This window comes from Lathyrus oleraceus, chromosome 2 (genome assembly GCF_024323335.1).
Source record: "Lathyrus oleraceus cultivar Zhongwan6 chromosome 2, CAAS_Psat_ZW6_1.0, whole genome shotgun sequence".
In the NCBI taxonomy this organism is placed as follows: domain Eukaryota; kingdom Viridiplantae; phylum Streptophyta; class Magnoliopsida; order Fabales; family Fabaceae; genus Lathyrus; species Lathyrus oleraceus.
This window is the reverse complement of record NC_066580.1, coordinates 189,530,156-189,548,855: the sequence shown is the minus strand read 5'-3', so window position 1 is coordinate 189,548,855 and position 18,700 is coordinate 189,530,156. Positions and strand designations below refer to the sequence as shown.

At 37.4% G+C, this 18,700-nt stretch overlaps 2 protein-coding genes and 1 non-coding gene across 3 annotated transcripts; all 3 read right to left on the bottom strand.

Moving 5' to 3' along the window:
* Window positions 1-1,881: 1,881 nt before the first annotated feature.
* Window positions 1,882-6,946, bottom strand: LOC127118805 (probable beta-D-xylosidase 7). Its single transcript, XM_051049056.1, has 6 exons — window positions 6,481-6,946; window positions 6,104-6,406; window positions 4,948-5,117; window positions 4,640-4,737; window positions 3,135-3,902; window positions 1,882-2,651 (listed from the first exon to the last, which is right to left on the bottom strand). The coding sequence occupies exons 1-6, from the start codon at window positions 6,907-6,909 to the stop codon at window positions 2,062-2,064; spliced, it is 2,358 nt and encodes a 785-aa protein (XP_050905013.1). The 5' UTR covers window positions 6,910-6,946; the 3' UTR covers window positions 1,882-2,061.
* A 2,746-nt stretch (window positions 6,947-9,692) lies between these two features.
* Window positions 9,693-10,451, bottom strand: LOC127122541 (secreted RxLR effector protein 161-like). The gene has a single exon (XM_051052859.1). It carries the CDS (start codon window positions 10,449-10,451, stop codon window positions 9,693-9,695), a length of 759 nt encoding a protein of 252 aa, XP_050908816.1.
* Window positions 10,452-14,395: 3,944 nt separating this feature from the next.
* LOC127125092 (small nucleolar RNA R71) lies at window positions 14,396-14,502 on the bottom strand. Its single transcript, XR_007804553.1, has one exon. It is a non-coding gene; the product is annotated as a small nucleolar RNA R71 (small nucleolar RNA).
* Window positions 14,503-18,700: the final 4,198 nt, after the last annotated feature.

The following is an 18,700-nucleotide window of genomic DNA, read 5'->3' as shown; positions in this document are numbered from 1 at the left end:
TGGACAACTGATTTCGAAGAAGCACTCGAATGTTTACAGAAAACCTTAGCCTTGCTCCCGGTACTTACCTGGCGACTTCCAGGAGAAGTCTTATATTTGTACATAGCTGTTACTGAAGAGGCTGTAAGCACCGTTTTGATTAAAGAATCTGATCCCAACCAGAGTCCTGTGTATTTCATCTCTAAAGCCCTGGCGGGGGCGGAAACGCGGTACCAGAAGATCGAAAAGGAAGCCTTGGCGGTAGTAGCAGCATTGCACAAACTACAACGATACTTCCTCGCGCATTCCATAGTAGTTCAGACAGATTTACCTTTAAAGCAGGTGCTATACCGATCGGATTTAGTCGGGCGTCTGACGAGATGGACCATCGAATTGTCTGAATTCGAGGCAAGGAAGGCTTTGAAAGCCCATTTGTTCGTAGACTTCCTGGCCAAGATGACTTCCGTGCCCTAGATCCAAACTGCATGTCACGGACGGTTTGTCTAATAGCAGAGGAAGTGGCGTGGATGTTATTTTAGAAAACAACTCCTGCTTGGTTGTGGAAGTGTCCTTGAGGTTTGAGTTCCCAACCACCAACATCCAAGCTGAATATGAGGCCGTCATTGCCAGGATCATGCTTGCGAGGGAAATGGACGCTGAGTGCATCAAATTACGAACGGACTCCAAGTTGGTTGTTTCCCAAATAAGAGGAGAGGCCCAGACAAAGGACCTTTTGCTCCAGCGATACCTCAAACTGGCTACCAAGAAGCTGGTGAAGTTCAAGGCGTTCAAGATTGCTCATGTGCTGTAGGAGGAGAATACCCGATGTTCTATCTCGGTTGGCCATCACCAGATGTCCCGTAAACCATAGATGGCCTGTGAAAATTTGCAAATATGGTCGGGCTTTGTTGGATTTATGATACATTCTAGTTGGTGCTTTAAAACAATTCCTACTTGATTTCCCAATTAAGATGGACAACAATGGACAAAGTAATTCTTGTAGTCCTTGATTTCCTAAACCCAACTGTTTGCTGAAAACCTTTTGCAACCTTTCTTATTTCAATTGAGTCACATCCTTTATACTTGGTTTTGAATACCCACTTAGAGTCAATGATATTATCTTGGCCTTGATATGGTACCGATTTCAATTTTGATTGGCCATTAGAGCCTAGAATTTATTTTCCATAACTTCTTTTCACTTTGAAATTCATCATGAAAAGCGAAGTGATCTTCACTTAAAAAAAACACTTGTCTTGAGATGAAGACCTTTCCATTAGATTTGATGCACTTTGACTCCTTGTGGGTGTTTCTATAGCCATGAACACACATCTAACGGTATGAAATTGGATCTTATGTTGGTTAGAAGTTGTGCCTGCAAATCAACCCATTGTAGATTGATTTGGTCGGATACACTCACCACCAAATGATTTAGCCTGAGACAGTCAATTCCATTTAGTACTTGAACCATGAGGTCAAAGTTGGAAATATGAGAGCCTGCTAGTTTCAATTTTTCAGCCAAGTTCTTCACTTTGGCAAGACATTGTTCCATCTTCATATCACACTTCTGGTGTTGTGGAACTCGGATTTGAGGTAAATCACTCGAGATCTATTGTGAGCACCTGCAAGTCTTTGAGGTTCATTTCAAATTTGTGGACATTTGACAGTGCAACATTTGAGTTGCAATATCATGTGTCGCAACATTTGAGTTGCAATATCATGTGTCGCAACATTGATTAGCCACCCTAGGAGCCTTTGATCATGAACTATCTATTCCTCAAAATCATGGTTGATTTTCTTGTTTTCATTAATCGAAGTGATGAATTGCTCTGGAACAACCAAGTATAATGACTATATCATTAGACCCAAAATCAAAATTATATATATTGTCTGGCTAACCAAGTATAATGCTAAACTATATATTGTTGATCACATTAGTTTTCCAAATAGAAATTATCATGATCATGATAATATCATTAGAGTCAATCAAGCATTCAATTACATCAACATATGGTGAATTTGCAATTCAATTATCTAACTAGCTTTTCTTTATTGATTGAAAACTCAATACATTTCATCAATACATCAAACAGTGACATTTATTGAGTACTCTTCCTCTCCCACAACCAATAAATAATCACCTTCTTCAATCACCTTAACACCATCTTCATTTGCTCTACTAAGATGCTCACAAACACTTACTTCAAATCCAACTTCACCTCTTCCACCACCTTCCACCTTCACACTCTCAAAACCAACCAACTGTTTCATTGGACTCCCATTTCTTCCCTTCTTTTGCTTCACAAACAGCAACACAGGATGCTTCCCAGCCATGTTCCCGTTATTTGTAACACCTAATCTGACAGAAACAGACATGGTTTGACATGTTTCTTCGCCTAACTCCGAAACAAGTATGTAACGGATTGTTTCGGAGTTTTCGAGTATCGAATGAGCGGATGATTGGTTGATGTGGAGGTTGTTGTTTGCGACTGAGACGAATTTGTAGGAATATTTTGAGTAGCTTAAGCCATAGCCAAATTCATAGACCTTTGGACCTGTGTAGAAACGGTAGGTTCTACCTGGATAGCCTGAGGATGGATCAGCTCTCATTCTCATGTCTGTCATTGGTATTTTGATGTAATCTTTTGGGTACCATGTCACCGGTAGTCTCCCCCCTATATTGAAGGCATGTAATCATAAATTTTCTATAAGCACAGACTCCGACACAGACACCAGAACACAACACGACAGACATTCTGACACCAATAATATCAAAATCATAAAACACCGACACCGTTAAATTTGAAATATACATGAGGTGTGTTGAAGTAAAGAAAAAAACAATTTTTTTGAATTACTTGTCTGAATTGTCTGACACGTGTTGTATGAGCGTCACACGGATGTTGCACACCGATTAAACAAGTGTCGAAGCAAAGAAAAAGAACTATTATTTTGAGCACATTTGTCTGACTTTTGCGGCACGTATAATATGAGTGTCATACAAGTATAGGAAACTGACGCGTGTCAGACAATGCGACACACCTACTTCTGCGACACGTCTACTACTAAAGGTGTCTGTGATTCATAATTTGGCCATTAAGAAAAGCTTACAGCATTATGATCAAGGTTTTAGTCCTAAAGCATTTGAGAAAACTCACCTGGGTTATAGTCACCAAAGATAATCTGGGCCAGGGCCAATCCACCAAGTTCACCAGGATAACCAGCCCACAAAATCCCTCCAACTTTGTCATCAAACTTAGCAGAAGTAATATCAACAGGTCCACCACACAAAACCACCAAAATAACAGGTTTTTTAGAAGCTTTAGCAACACTTTTAATAAGCTCCTGTTGCTTACCAGGCAACTCTAAATGATCTCTATCATGTGATTCCCTTTCTTGACTTTGATCCAATCCCATAACCAACACAACATAATCAACTTTCTTAGCAACTTCAACCGCTTCGTCAATTTCAGCCGAAACACATTTTATTCCATCATTACAACCGGGATGATAAATACTGTTCTTAGCATAACTCTCAAAGCCTTGTAATATTGTTACCAAATTACAAGGAACACCAAAATAGTTTCCTAGAACAACTTTTGATGTAGAATTTGCATTCGGGCCTATAACTGCAATCGAATTTGTTGATTTTGGAAGTGGGAGAATTGAGGCAGTGTTTTTTAAAAGTACAATGCCACTTCTAGCAGCTTCTAGAGCTATGTTGAGATTTTGTTTAGAGCATACTTGATTTGGACCAATTGTCCCATACTTGAGTTTGGTTGGATTTCCATCGAATAATCCTAGTCTAATTCGAATGGAGAATAGATTGTGAAGGGCGCGGTCGATTTGAGATATTGGTACTTTATTTTGTAACACTGCTGATTTAGCATGCTTTGTCAAGTAATCACCACATTCTACATCCATTCCTGAAAATTTTGATTACACAATAAGTTAATCGTCACGGTTTATCAAAACTATAATACTACTAAATCTACATTCTATTACACAAGTCGGATTATTAATGAGTGTTCGATCAAGATCCAAAAGAAAGAAGTCACAACTTGAAATCAGTTTTTTAGGTTGTATTCAGGCAGGTTGATAGTGATAGACATAAAAAAACAAAAGAGTAGTTCAGTCTTTTGACACAGAACTGAAGAGCATGTGAGCTTTGGGACTATTTGCTTACTGCCAAAGGACCACCATGATGGCTTAAAATGGCATGCGGATTTATGTGGGGTCTAATAAAAATGTGGGCCAAACCATGTGACTTTGTTAGTAATATGAGCAAAAACTATAAACCGGCCAAAAACCAAGCATCTTCCATAGGGACCATGGATATAGTAATGATAATCACCCTTTCACATTGTAATTATGGTTTCATTTAGGGTTACAAACAGGGTCGTCTTTGAGATCCTGTAATGTGGGCTAGCACTGGGTCTAAAATTTGTCACTGTAATATCATGGCTAAATAGGATCTATATTTGTTGATCTCTATTTGTTTTGCCAATGTTAAATTGAGACTAACCTACACACACAGCCTCAAAAAACTTGACACGAGTATATATATGTAGGTTTCGCAAGTACGAGTTTACTTAGACTCGAGTTAGACAATATAAGTACTTCGCGATTATGACATAAACAAAGGGAGAGTGCAAGTATATACCAGCTTTAAGTGTATCGGCGACAGCATCCTCTGGTGTTTTTGCATAACCTTGCTTATCATGTATGATAGCTACCGCTGCACAATCAGATGTAATATACCTGTTTTCAACGGTCAAAAACAGTAAAATATCATTTTCACATTCTGGTGAAAACTTGAATTGAAAACTATACTTCACCAAATAAGCGTTGCTTAGACAATCACCATTGAAACCATTGCTTTAAAACTACTTGTTTTTACTTTAAGTTTTGTAATCTTTAGATATTGAAAAGTTGGTAGGAAATCTAAGAACATAATCTATATTACATTACCCATTGAAATTCCACTTTTGTCTTGCGGTTTTGGTCAACAGGTTGAAATCGGCGCAGTTTGGAACACCATTGACACGGTTGTAAGCACACATTATTCCACTAGATCGACCTTGTTGTATGCAACTATGAAAGGGTGGTTGATATGTATCCGTCAAATCTTGCAAAGTTACCTGAATTAGAAATGGATTTGGATTATTCTTAAATGACAAAAATCTCAAATGGAAGATTATATGAATATATAAGAATTAATTACATATCAATATGTAGAAATAGTATATCATATTAAGAAACAAATTTGTATATAGTCTCTGCCAAAAACAAATTAGTACATAGTACTCTATTGTCATGTTGTATGCATTATTGTTCTCAAATTTCTGTTAACATGTATCTGAAATTATTCTCCTCTTTATTATTGTTATTATTATTACTTTTAAGTGTTTTTTTTATAAAATTGTTTTTGAATTTATTTCATTTTCAAAGTCACATAAATTATTTTCCTATCATGGACTATTTGTCACAGAAAAAGAAATTAGTGGAATAATTTCTTTCGCCTTAACCCTTGATAGCAAAGAAAAGAGATTCATGATAATTCAGAGCGGCACCAGAAGTAAATAACATATGACCAACAATTATTTAAATTACGTTTTTATTTTTTTTATTATCTGAATTTTTTTATCACTTGAGTTCAATCAAGTGCAATGTAATAAACTATCAAAAATATTAACGGAATAAATAGTTTCATTAAAATCAAAAATAATAACCAAAATTTTAAAACTATATAATTAAATTTTGAAAACAACCATTAAAAAAAATAAAATAAAATTCAAAAGCACACATTTAGAAAATGGAGAGAGTAGTTTGTAAGACACTAAAATTGATTAGTGTTAGTTACACAGTCTTTTAACATACTTTCTTTTATTCTTGAAATTTAAATAAATTCTCCTAAATTATATTCTAAAATATGTTGCCCCATACATTTAAATTTCAATCAATTAAAAAAGTTTTATATTTAGAAATTGACCCGTTGGAAAATGTTTAGAGCTTTAGTGGGTGCTTCTTTCAAAATATACTCTAAAAATAAATTTACACCAAAATTTGAGAAAATTATTAAGATACAAAAAGACAAAGCAAGGGGTATAGAAAACAGAAAACTTACATTAGCATCAAAAACAAACCGATCCACACCGTTCCAATGATCCAAATCATAAGCAGTGAAATGTTTGCAACAAGCAGAAGCTTGAAGACGATCTCCAACAAGTCCCCCGCCTTCAAAGGAATCACCCTGAAGTCCTCTCACATACGAAACAGCATATTTGGAATTCACCAATGGATCTTCACCAGCTGTTTCTTGTCCTCTTCCCCATCTTGGATCCCTAAATATGTTTATGTTTGGTGCCCAAAATGTCATCCCTTCTGCTTGTCCCGCATTGTATACCCCTCTCGCTTCCGTTCCAATCACCTAAGAAAATATCAAGTGAAGTAAATGTAAGGTTATTTTCTATAGTATTTAACTAGGTCAAAAGAGTAACTAACCTTACTGATTTGGTACCAAAGTTTAGAATCAAAGGAAGCAGCGGTGAGAATGACTTGAGGGAAACTAGTTGCAGCTTTAATACTAACATTTCCATTTAATCGTATCCCTTTACCGGCATTAGCAACGCCGTGCAACGCTTCGCTCCACCACTGGTAACTTGGTATACCGAGACGAGGAATCGACGGAGCTGTGTTAACGAGTTGGGAGAGTTTTTCATCCAATGTGAGTCTTGAGACGATGTCTTTGGCTCTTTCTATGATGGGGAGGTTGAGATTGCAGAAGGTGTAGGATTTGGTGAGTGGGTTCGTGGTGTCGCAGGAGTAAGGAGGGTGAGTTGGTGACTCGGCATGGACGAGTTGGTGGTGGGAGTGAGTTAGGAAGAGGAAAAGGAAAGAGATGAAAGTGAGGGTGATGGTTAAGTGGCCCATGGTGTGTGAGAAATGGATGTAGTGGAAGTTGCAGAGCATGTGTGTTTTTATAGAGGTGTGCCATGTTAACAACTGAATTATTACTTTTTATTTGAATTTTTTATTAAATAACTTTATCCTAAACATTTATTTATTTTTTAATTTAAATCTATTTCATAATTATAACAAACTCAAAAACCACCTACTTAATACGGTTGGAGATTTTTTCTACTACAAATTTTTCCTTAACATCATATTAGTTAATGTACTTATATATAAACCATATGTGATATAATTATATGTTAGCTATTAAATAACTAACATGTAATTGTTGAAAATATTTTGGATATTGGGATAAAGGTAAGGTATTATAATCAGAATGTGATTAATATAATAAATTCGAAAGTTGTTTAAATTGGATTGGGTGGTGCGTGTATGTCATATTTAGCACGGGTCAAACACTTGTGCATATTAATCGGCATACATGTGAAGTGATTTAGTTCCTAATTTGATACTTTATGAGTGAGTTATTGCTCAAATATATTTTTTTGAAGACTTATAACCTTGATTTTGATCATTATCGTCTGAGCAGACAAATGTCATAATACAATTGGTTCTATTATTTAACGACTATTTTTTAATTGTCTACTAGGATCATGTGTTGTATAGGGAAGGTTTATGATTGTTTCACACGTCCTATAATTTTTTTGTTGGGTGACCGATACTGAGACACGTATTTTATCCTCTGACGTCATTGTCATGACGTCAATTCATCATCAATATCTTTACTTTTTGGACTTTGTGACTATATTGGCCTCCTTCAGATTGAGTTAAGTTAAGGGTCGAGACTAGGTAGCAACAATTGTCCCCCAGACCTACTTAAGCGTAGTCGAAGCAACAATTGTCCCCCAAACTTATTAAGCGTAGCCGAAGTGAGGCTTGTAAGTTTGTACCGTCCTTGCATACTTTTTTTAAAGCTTGTGATTTTCTAGTTTCTATGCATCCTTTTCTCTCATCCTAAAGTGTGGTGTTAATCAAGTTTCTCTTTCACATGTTGCATTCCAATTTTGTATATCGACCTTGTTTTTTAAGCTATACCCTAGATATTAGTCAAGTTGACCTTAGTCTAAAGTATGTCTCCTTTTGTCGTTTACTATGACATATTTCAATCATTTTCCGACCAAGGGTCTAGATAGACTGGAGGGGTAAAATGCGTTATTTTCAGCAATACGAAGGCTTGTTCACATTTTCGGGTCCAATTGAATTGTACTTCTTTTCATAGTAGCTTGTAGACCAGAAGTGCATGTTGGGATGACCTTGAAATGAATTTATTAAGAGCGGTAATAATCCCATTGAATTTTATTATCTTTTTCTTCGTGGTCGGAGTCTCCATTTTAATGATCGTGTCAAACTTATCGGGGCTTGCTTCGATACCTCTTTTCGTCAAATAAATTCCAAGAATTTTCTGGCCTTAACCCTAAATGTGCATTTCTCTAAGTTAAATCTCATGTTATATTGCAAGACACGACTAAACACATTAGAGATGTGGTTATCGTGTAATTGTTCTTCGTTGGATTTGTCAATCATATCATACATGTATACTTCTAGCATTTCATTAATTTCACCTTCAAAGATCTCGTTCATCATTCTAAAAAAACTTCTACTATCCTAATTAAACTAATCAAGATTTTAAAATCTAATGAACCTAATTAATCTAATCAAAATTTAAAATCCTAATTGATCTAATTGAATCCTAATCCTATAATAAAACCTAATTAGACTAGCTAATATGTAATAAAACCTAACTAAAATAATTAAGATTTAATATCCTAATCAAATTCTAAATCAAAATCCTATTTCTAAACAAACAGAAAAAGCCCAAAAATGGGTAATGGGCCTTGAGGAAGAGGTGGGGTGCAAGCCCGCTGATAGAGTGTGATTGAATCCCGTTTGGCAATGCAACAAGGGGTGGTGTGTAGCAAAAGTTGGGCCTTGGGCCCAAACCGCGTCCAAGTTCAAATGGCCTGAACTTGGTTTCTCTTACTCCATACATGGTCGAAATTCCATGAGCGTGATGCCACATCTCTAAGACGTTGAACGCGAAGTCACTCGGGATCCTCAGTTCTTCTTCATGGAGCGCGAAGTTGGAAACGAGGAATGAATAACACGACTTTGACTTCAACACTCGATCATGACACCAAACGTCCAAACATGGTTTAACCTATATGCACGTGAAAATGAAACAAAAATGGGATCGCGGTTGAAGTAAAACTCACCGAATCAGAGTTCCATCATGAACAAGTACCGAACTCTTCCTTTTCTCTATTTCGACTCCTTATTCTTCTTCTCAGACCCTCTGCTACCGTGCGATGTTTTTGTGGTTATCGTGAGGGATTGAGAGTGTTTTGCTTCGTGTTATTGCTTGTTGTTTGTTGTGAATGATTGTGAGAGATTGCGTTGATGTGAAGAGTTATTGATTGAGAGCGAGGTTGTTGAAGAATGTTGGTGGTATTCTAGAGGTGATATATGATAAATTATATTGTTGCAGAATTTAGAGTAAGAAAATATATATTTTTTAATACTCTTCTATTATTGAATCCACCACATACTCACTTTTATATAGGCTTAAAGGAAACTGACATAGGAGACAAAAAGTTGGTAATCAAGATGTGGACTCTTTGGTTCTCTAAATCTTAATGATACGACTCTACCATAAATCTAAATAAAGACAATTATTATAATGTGATGGTTATAATTCTCTCATAATACATACTAAAGATAGTGGTGGTTACAACACATTAATTTTAACACTCCCCCTTAATGTGTTGCTCTTTAACTCCCATTGCTTCTCCAAGTTGCTGAAATTTTCCTCTAGGTAGTGCTTTAGTAAAAATGTATGCAAGTTGCTCTTGTGAATTGCAGAAATCTAACTGCACATCTCCTTCTTCAATCACACTTCGAATGAAGTGATACTTTATGTTAATGTGTCTGGTCCGGCTATGAAAAACAGGATTCTTTGCCATGGCAATAGCTGATTTGTTGTCACAATGAAGTTGTAGACTTCCCTCTTGTTTCTCTCCAATATCTTCTAATATTCTTCTCAACCAAAGTGATTGTTGTGTAGCCAAACCAGCTACTAAATACTTAGCTTCAGCTGAAGATTGTGCCACAGTATCTTGTTTCTTTAAGCACCAAGAGATCACACCTGAACCAAGGTTGAATACATAACCTGAAGTGCTCTTCATATCATCAACACTTCCAACCCAATCACTATCACAATAGCCTTTAACTTCAAGTTTAGAATTTTTCTCAAATCGGATTCCATGCTCAATGGTTCCCATGACATACCTTAGAACTCTTTTTACTGCCTCGAGATGTAAATGACTTGGTTTACTCATGAATCTTGAGAGTAAACTAGCAGCAAACATTAAATCGGGCCTTGAAGTTGTAAGATAAAACAAACTTCCAACCAAACTTCTATACATGCTTGCATCTACTAATCTTCCAGCATCTTCCTTCTTTAATTTTTCATTCACCACTAATATCAATAGGTTTGCAGCCATACATGCCAAACTTTTTCAAAATATTTTCGGCATATCTCTTTTGACAAATAAAAACTCCATATTCATCTTGGTAAACCTCAATACCAAGAAAATGATGCAACAAGTCAAGATCACTCATCTCATATTTTTTCATCATTTCTATTTTAAAATTTTCAATCATTTTCTTGTTGTTACCCGTATACAGCAAATCATCAACATAAAGGGCAACAAGAAGGATATCATCTTACCTTGATGCTTCACATACAAGGTAGGCTCACTTTGAATTCTTTGAAATTCTTGCTGAATGAAGTAGTTGTCAATTTCACTATACCATGCTCTAGGGGCTTGTTTCAACCCATAGAGAGCTTTCTTCAACTTGTAAACTTTTTCCTCCTTGTCTTTAGTCACAAAGCCTTGAGGTTGCTGCACATACACCTCTTCTTTTAATTATCCATTTAAGAAAGCTAACTTCATATCAAGTTGGTACAAATTCCAACCTTTTTGAGCTGCTAAGGCAATGATTGTTCTCACGGTGTCCAAACGTGCAATCGGAGCAAAAGTCTGACTATAGTCAATTCCAGACTATTGTGCATAGCCTTTGACTACTAACCTAGCCTTGGCTCTTTGGATTGAACCATCTGGATTATTTTTCAATTTGTACACCCACTTTACTCCAACATCTTCTTTGTCATTTGGATTTTCAACTAGCTGCCATGTTTTGTTCTTTTCAATTGCATTTATTTCTTCTTGCATCGCATTCCTCCAAACATCTTCTTTGATTGCTTCATCAAAATTTTCTGGTTCCACAATACAATAGTTGCACCTTGCATAAATATCACTCAAGTCCTTCAATTTTATTGGAGTTGAGCTGGGAGATGATGAACTTGAAATTGGTGAACTTGGAGAGGATGAAGAACTTGGTGTACATGGGGCTGGTTGCTCATTTTCAGTTGCTGGATTTTGTTGTAATAAAATTGCAAAGACTGTTTTCTTCTTCATTTTGTCTTCTTCCCAATTCCAAGAAACCTTCTCATCAAATACAACATCTCGGCTAATAATCACCTTGTTTATCTTCAAATTATAAAGTCTATAGCCCTTTGACATGGAACTATAGCCAATAAAGACACAGCTTTCACTTGTTTCTTCCAACTTTGTCCTCTTTTGTTTAGGAATTTGAGCATAGCAAACACACCCAAAAACTTTAAGGTGGTTAACTGAAGGTATTCTTCCACTCCAAGCTTCAAATGGAGTCTTATTCCATACAACCTTTGTTGGACATCTATTCAGCAAATACACAACAGTATTAACAGCCTCGGGCCAAAAGGTTTTAGGCAAACCTTTCTCAAGTAGCATAGACTTCGCCATCTCCATCACAATTTGGTTCTTTCTTTCATATACACCCCGTTTTGCTGAGGTGTATAGCCAATAGTGAGTTGTCTTTCAACACCTTCATTTTCACAAAATTTGTGAAATTCATTCGAGGTGTACTCCTTCCCCCTGTCACTTCTCAACATTTTTATAAACCTACCACTTTGTTTCTCAACAAAAGCTTTAAAGTTCTTAAAAATTACAAAAATATCAGATTTTTGTCTCATAAAATATACACATATCGTGCGGGTAAAATCATCAATAAACAAGATAAAATACCTGTTTTTTCCATGAGACAAAGTATTCATAGGACCACACACATATGTGTGTACAAGTTCCAACCCTTGTTTGGCTCTCCATATGATGACACTGAAATTCACCGTATTTTCGACTCCGATTTCGCATGCATTTTAGTTGTTTTATTGTTATTTTGTTATGTTACTACTATGTTTTTCTTTGTTTTCAGGTTTTCAGACTAATCGGAGCCCCGATCGAGAAAAGGAGCGAAAATGAGCTAAAAAGCCAAAAAATCAGCATTTTACACTTGTGGCTCCCACTGTGGCTGGCGCCATGGGTCCAGCCATGACGTGTCCAAGTTTCAACTTCTCCTCAACTTCCACATCCCCCACGATCTCCACTTGGCGCTGCACTTTCCTCCTGTGGCGGGCGCCATGATGTCGTGGCGGACGCCACAAGAACAAAATGGTTCCCGCCCATTTTCAAACTTAGGGCATCCTTGTAATCTCCATGTCTTTTCTTGCCTATAAATAGAACCTTGATTTCATTTGTTTAGGCATCCAAACTTAGTTACAACTAGGCATATATCAGTATTGTGTAAAAGTGGTAATCGCTTCACATCGGAGTGTTGCCACACTGTGTAATCGAGTCTGTAATCGAGTTTGGATCACTTTTGGAAGGAAGTTTAATCCTGCCGCCATTTTCATTTATGTTTCTCATTTTATTCGACCCTCCGATTGGAGCAGGTTTTATTGCTTTACCTTTGTCTACTTTATTTTCCCGCACTGCCTTTATTTTGTTTACTTTCGCGCACTGCCTTTATTGTGTTTACTTTCCCGCACTGCCTTTATTTTGTTTACTTTCCCGCACTGCCTTTACTTTGTTTACTTTCCCGCACTGCCTTTATTTTGTTTATTCCTCGCACCGCACTACTTTTATTTATTTCTTGCACCGCACTATTTTTATTTACTTTCCTGCACTCGCACTTATTAACTTTTTTATCCGTCTTTTATGATAAAGATTAAAATGCATTTTTACTTTACCATGTCTGGCTAAACCTATAAAGGTTAGAATGTAAGGATCGTAATTGAACCGATAATCTGTACAATTGTTCGTAGAAACACTTAAGGGCTATTTTGACTTTCAACTTAAGTTTTCCCGCACTTAATTTCCGTTGGGTAAGATCGAAAGTCGTCCGACGTCTGTTTAAACATAGTTGTTTTTAACTATTTCAAATACAGCGAAAGCACTTTGTTTAGTTCATTAGGAGTTTTTAACTTAAAAAGAAAAGTGATTTTAAAACTATTTTCGGACGCGTTTATAAGTTTAGAGTCTGGTTCGTGAGAACCTCTTTTGGTTAAGGAATCCAGGTCAAAATACTTTTCAACTTAGTCAAGACACTATATTTCTTAAAAATAGGTTTACTACTCTAACGCAATGCGCGCCTTTTTATAAGTGACAATAAGAGAGTTTGATTAGGGATTACAACTCGGTTCTGAATACGCGAAAGCGACAGTTCCCGTTAAATTGGTTCTTTTCAAAGTAGGAAACACTGCCCATAAGTAATTCTATTAGCAAGTACTTGGATTATTAATTGACTATGTGAATTACATTCAAACCTGTCTTTATTAATTGACTATGTGAATTACATTCAAACCCTATTTCGATTACCTTAGATAAATACCGTAACAATAGATAACGATAGATTGACACTTGGTCTCTGTGGATTCGACGATCTTTTATATTACTCTGACGCGTTCGTATACTTGCGAAAAAACAACGCATCAAGTTTTTGGCACCGTTGTCGGGGACCAATTTCGTCAAATTTCGTACCCTATTGTTATATCGTTTAGACTTAGGTTGTTACCTGCCGGTCAATGCGAAGGACTCGCAGCAACGGAAGCTTAGTAGATCCTCTGGCAGAACCTGAACGTTACGCTCGCGCACGTTTATTTTTCCATAGAATTAGGAGAGTTATGGTCGAAGATCAAAATCAAAGACCTCTTAAGGATTTCACCCAACCATCCAACGAAGAACCTAGTTCTAGTATAGTAAACCCAACCATCCCAACTAATAATTTCGAACTTAAACCTTCCCTGTTGCAACTAGTGCAACAGAGACAATTCGCAGATCTTGCTACTGAGAACCCAAACCAACATTTAAAAATCTTTCTCCAATTAGCAGACACTTTTAAAACCAATGGAGTTTCTCTTAAGGCAATCCGTTTAAGATTATTCCCTTTCTCCCTCAGAGATAAAGCTCTATCATGGTTAGGTTCCCTTCCACCCAATTCCATAACAACTTGGGAAAACCTTAGAAAAGTATTCCTTGCTAGATACTTTCCCCCAAGTAAGACCGTCGTTCTTCGAAACCAAATAACCAGATTTACCCAGAATCAAGGAGAATCGTTGTTCGAAGCTTGGGAGAGATATAAAGAGCTGGTAAGAGCATGCCCACATCATGGTTTAGAAAATTGGTTAATCATTCAGACCTTCTATAATGGACTTCACTATAACACTAAGATAACCATCGACGCTGCCGCAGGCGGTGCGCTGATGAACAAACCTTACCCTGAAGCTAGTGCCCTTATCGAAGATATGGCTCAAAACCATCAATCATGGGGAGTTAACGAGCGAAAGTTGAGAAGAAGGAAGTCCAAAGAGGAGTACATGAGTTAAGCTCTATAGACATGATACAAGCTAAAATGGACGCGTTAGCCCTCAAGGTTGAGCATATGTGTACAAACCCGAATACTGCAGCTGCAGTTTCGTCGGATTGTGAGATATGTGGAACCAAAGGACACTAATCTGCAGAATGCAGTCTCTTAAACGAAACCAACTATGAGCAAGTGAACTACGCCCAAGGGAACCCATATTCGAATACCTACAATCCTGGATGAAGGAATCACCTAAACTTCTCCTATAAGAACAATAACCCTATCCAAAATACTGCACCTCCGAGACAACCAGATTACCAAGCCCCAAGACCAAATCAACCTATGCAACCTGTGCCACCAAAGTCGAGCCTTGAGAAAATTATGGAAAATTTTATCACTGCTCAAACCCAACAAAACAAAGAGTTCATGAACCAGAACATTCACGTTAATGAACTGATTACCCAGTTAGGAACCAAGGTTGACCAAATAGTTACTCACACTAAGATGCTTGAAACCCAGATCTCTCAGGTAGCCTTAAACCAAGCCCCCCAGACTACACCTGGAGGACAGTTCCCTGGACAACCTCAACAGAATCCGAGAGGACAAGCCAATGTTGTTACCCTACGAAGTGGGACCGCTTATGATGAGCCATCTAATCCAAGATTTAGTGAACCCAAAACTTCTAAGGAATATACCGAACCCACGGACGAAGTGAAGGAACCAGAGGAATCTGAAAAACAGGAAGGTCAAGAAAAAGGAGAAGAACCTAAAGACAAAACCTATGTACCACCCCCGCCATACAAACCACCGTTACCATATCCGCAAAGACTCAAACAAACCCAGATCAATAACCAGTATCAGAAATTCATTAAGGTTATAGAAAAACTTCATGTAGAAATCCCTTTCACAGAAGCCATCACCCAAATACCTTCTTATGCAAAGTTTCTCAAAGACATCCTTACCAACAAACGTAGACTCGACGATCCGAAGCCCTTGGAATGTAATTCTATTTCCGAAAATAGGTTAGCCAAAAAAGATAAAGATCCTGGAAATTTCTCCATTCCTTGTATTTTGGGAAGTCATGTCATCGAAAAAGCTTTTCTAGACCTAGGAGCTAGTGTGAGCTTAATGCCTTTAGCAGTTTGTGAGAGGTTAAACTTAGGAGAATTATAACCTACTAAGATGTCACTTCAATTAGCCGATAGATCTGTTAAATATCCGATAGGCATATTAGAAGATGTCCCTGTTAGGATAGGTCAGTTATTTATCCCTACTGATTTTGTTATCATGGATATTAAAGAGGATGATGATATACCAATCCTTCTAGGTAGACCATTCTTATCAACTACAAGAGCCATAATAGATGTCAAGAGAGGAAAGTTGACCTTTGAGGTAGGTGACGAGAAGATAGAATTTATACTTTCAAAATTTCTTATGGCACCTGTGATGGGAGACGCATGTTATACCATAGATATCATTGATGAATGCGTTAGGGAAATAGAACAAGAAGAAATCATAAAAACAATTAAGTTGCCATCAACTCTCATACTGGAAGATGATAACTTTAGGAAACCCTACATCGATGATAACCTTTACAAATGTTTATCCCTTACTTCAGATCCTATGCGATGTCCTAAGAAACCAACCTTAGAACTTAAGGAACTGCCTAAGAACCTGAGATATGAGTTCCTCGACGAAGAGATGAACCATCCAGTTATAAGCCCATCCGTATGCATGCATCGGATTTCGCTCGAAGAAGATTCAAAGCCCTTCAGAGAACATCAGAGAAGAATAAACCCTATAATGAGTGATGTTGTTAAAAGAGAAGTTCTTAAGTTACTTGAGGCAGGTATAATCTATCAGATCTCGGATAGTAAGTGGGTGAGCCCTGTGCATGTAGTACCTAAAAAGGGAGGCATCACAGTAGTGCAAAAAGATAAAGGCGAACATGTAGCAAAACAGATAGAAAGAGGATGGCGGATGTGCATAGACTACAGAAAGTTAAATAAAGCAACTAGGAAGGATCATTTCCCTTTACCATTTATAGACCAGATGTTGGAGCATCTAGCCAGACACTCTTACTTTTGCTATCTAGATGGATACTCTGGATTCTTCCAAATACCTATCCACCCCGAAGATCAAGAAAAAACTACCTTTACATGCCCTTATGGAACTTTTGCCTACAGACGAATGCCATTCGGACTCTATAATGCCCCAGCTACTTTCCAACGCTGCATGATGTCAATATTTGCAAATTACCTAGATGATTTCTCGGTTTGTGGATTTGATTTCCAAGATTGTCTTGCTAACCTTGAGAAAATCCTGGAGAGATGCGTGGAGGTGAACCTTGTGCTAAATTGGGAAAAGTGGCATTTCATGGTCACCGAAGGGATTGTTTTAGGACATATAGTTTCCAAAAAAGGTATTGAGGTAGATAGAGCTAAGATAGAAGTCATAGAGAATCTAAAACCACCAAAAACTATCAGAGAACTCCGAAGTTTCCTTGGACATGCTGGATTCTACCGGCGTTTTATTAAGGACTTCTCTAAAATAACTAAACCTTTAACAGGCCTTTTAATGAAAGATGCTGAAGTCATTTTCGATGAAAAATGTAATGAAGCATTTAATCTTTTAAAGCAAGCGTTGATTTCAGCACCCATTATGCAACCCCCTGATTGGTTAGAACCTTTTGAGATAATGTGTGACACTAGTGATTATGCCGTTGGAGCCGTTCTAGGACAAAGGAAAGATAAAAATTACTTGTGATTTACTATTCCAGTAGAACCCTAGACGCCGCCCAACTTAACTATGCAACAACTGAAAAAGAACTAGTAGTTATAGTTTTTGCTATAGACAAAATCAGATCTTATCTAGTAGGAGCCAAAATTATAGTTTACACCGATCATGCTGCCATTCGTTACCTATTAAGTAAAAAAGATGCCAAGCCCAGGTTGCTCCGATGGATTCTGTTACTACAAGAGTTTGATTTAGATATCCGAGATAAAAAAAGGCACTAAAAATGTAGTAGATGATCACCTTTCTAGGCTAGAACACCTGAAACCAGACTTCATACCCATAAATGATGATTTTGTCTATGATAGACTGATAGCTAAACTAGAAGCCATTAAAGACGATGGCCTAGGCCCTCGTGAGCACTTCCAAAAATCTTTAGCTGTAAGTAACGTGCCATGGTATGCAAACTTCGTTAATTATCTAGCTGCTGATATCATACCCCCTGATCTTGACTACCACCGGAAGAAGAAGTTCTTTAACGATGTAAGAAACTTTTATTGGGACAAACCGCTCCTTTTCAAAAGGGGTAAAGACGACATTTTTGGCCGTTGCGTTCCAGAAGAGGAGGAAAAAAGTATAATTCAGCATTGTCACTCTATACCCTATGGTGGACATGCGAGCACCTCTAAGACATACACCAAGATTCTTCAAGCTGGCCTGTTCTGGCCTACCATGTGGCGTGATGTCCATGCTTGCATTGTCAAATGTGATAGATGCCAACGCACGGGAAATATTTCAAGACGTGACGAAATGCCTCTAAGAAACATTCAAGAAGTAGAACTCTTCGACGTTTGGGTATAGATTTTATGGGACCTTTCCCACCATCCTTAGGAAACAAGTATATCTTAGTAGTTGTGGACTATGTGTCTAAGTGGATTGAAGCTATAGCTGCACCCACGAACGACACTAGAGTGGTGATCAAGTTATTTAAAAACTATATATTCCCCAGATTTGGAACACCCCGTTTAATCATAAGCGATGGAGGATCGCACTTCATATCGAGAATATTTGATAAAATTTTAAGCAAATATGGAGTTAGGCATAGAGTAGCAACACCATACCACCCACAGACTAGTGGCCAAGTAGAAGTATCCAATAGGGAGATAAAACAAATTCTAGAAAAAACTGTTTCTATATCTAGAAAAGACTGGTCTCAGAAGCTCCAAGAAGCATTATGGGCCTACATAACCGCTTTCAAAACCCCTATAGGAACAAC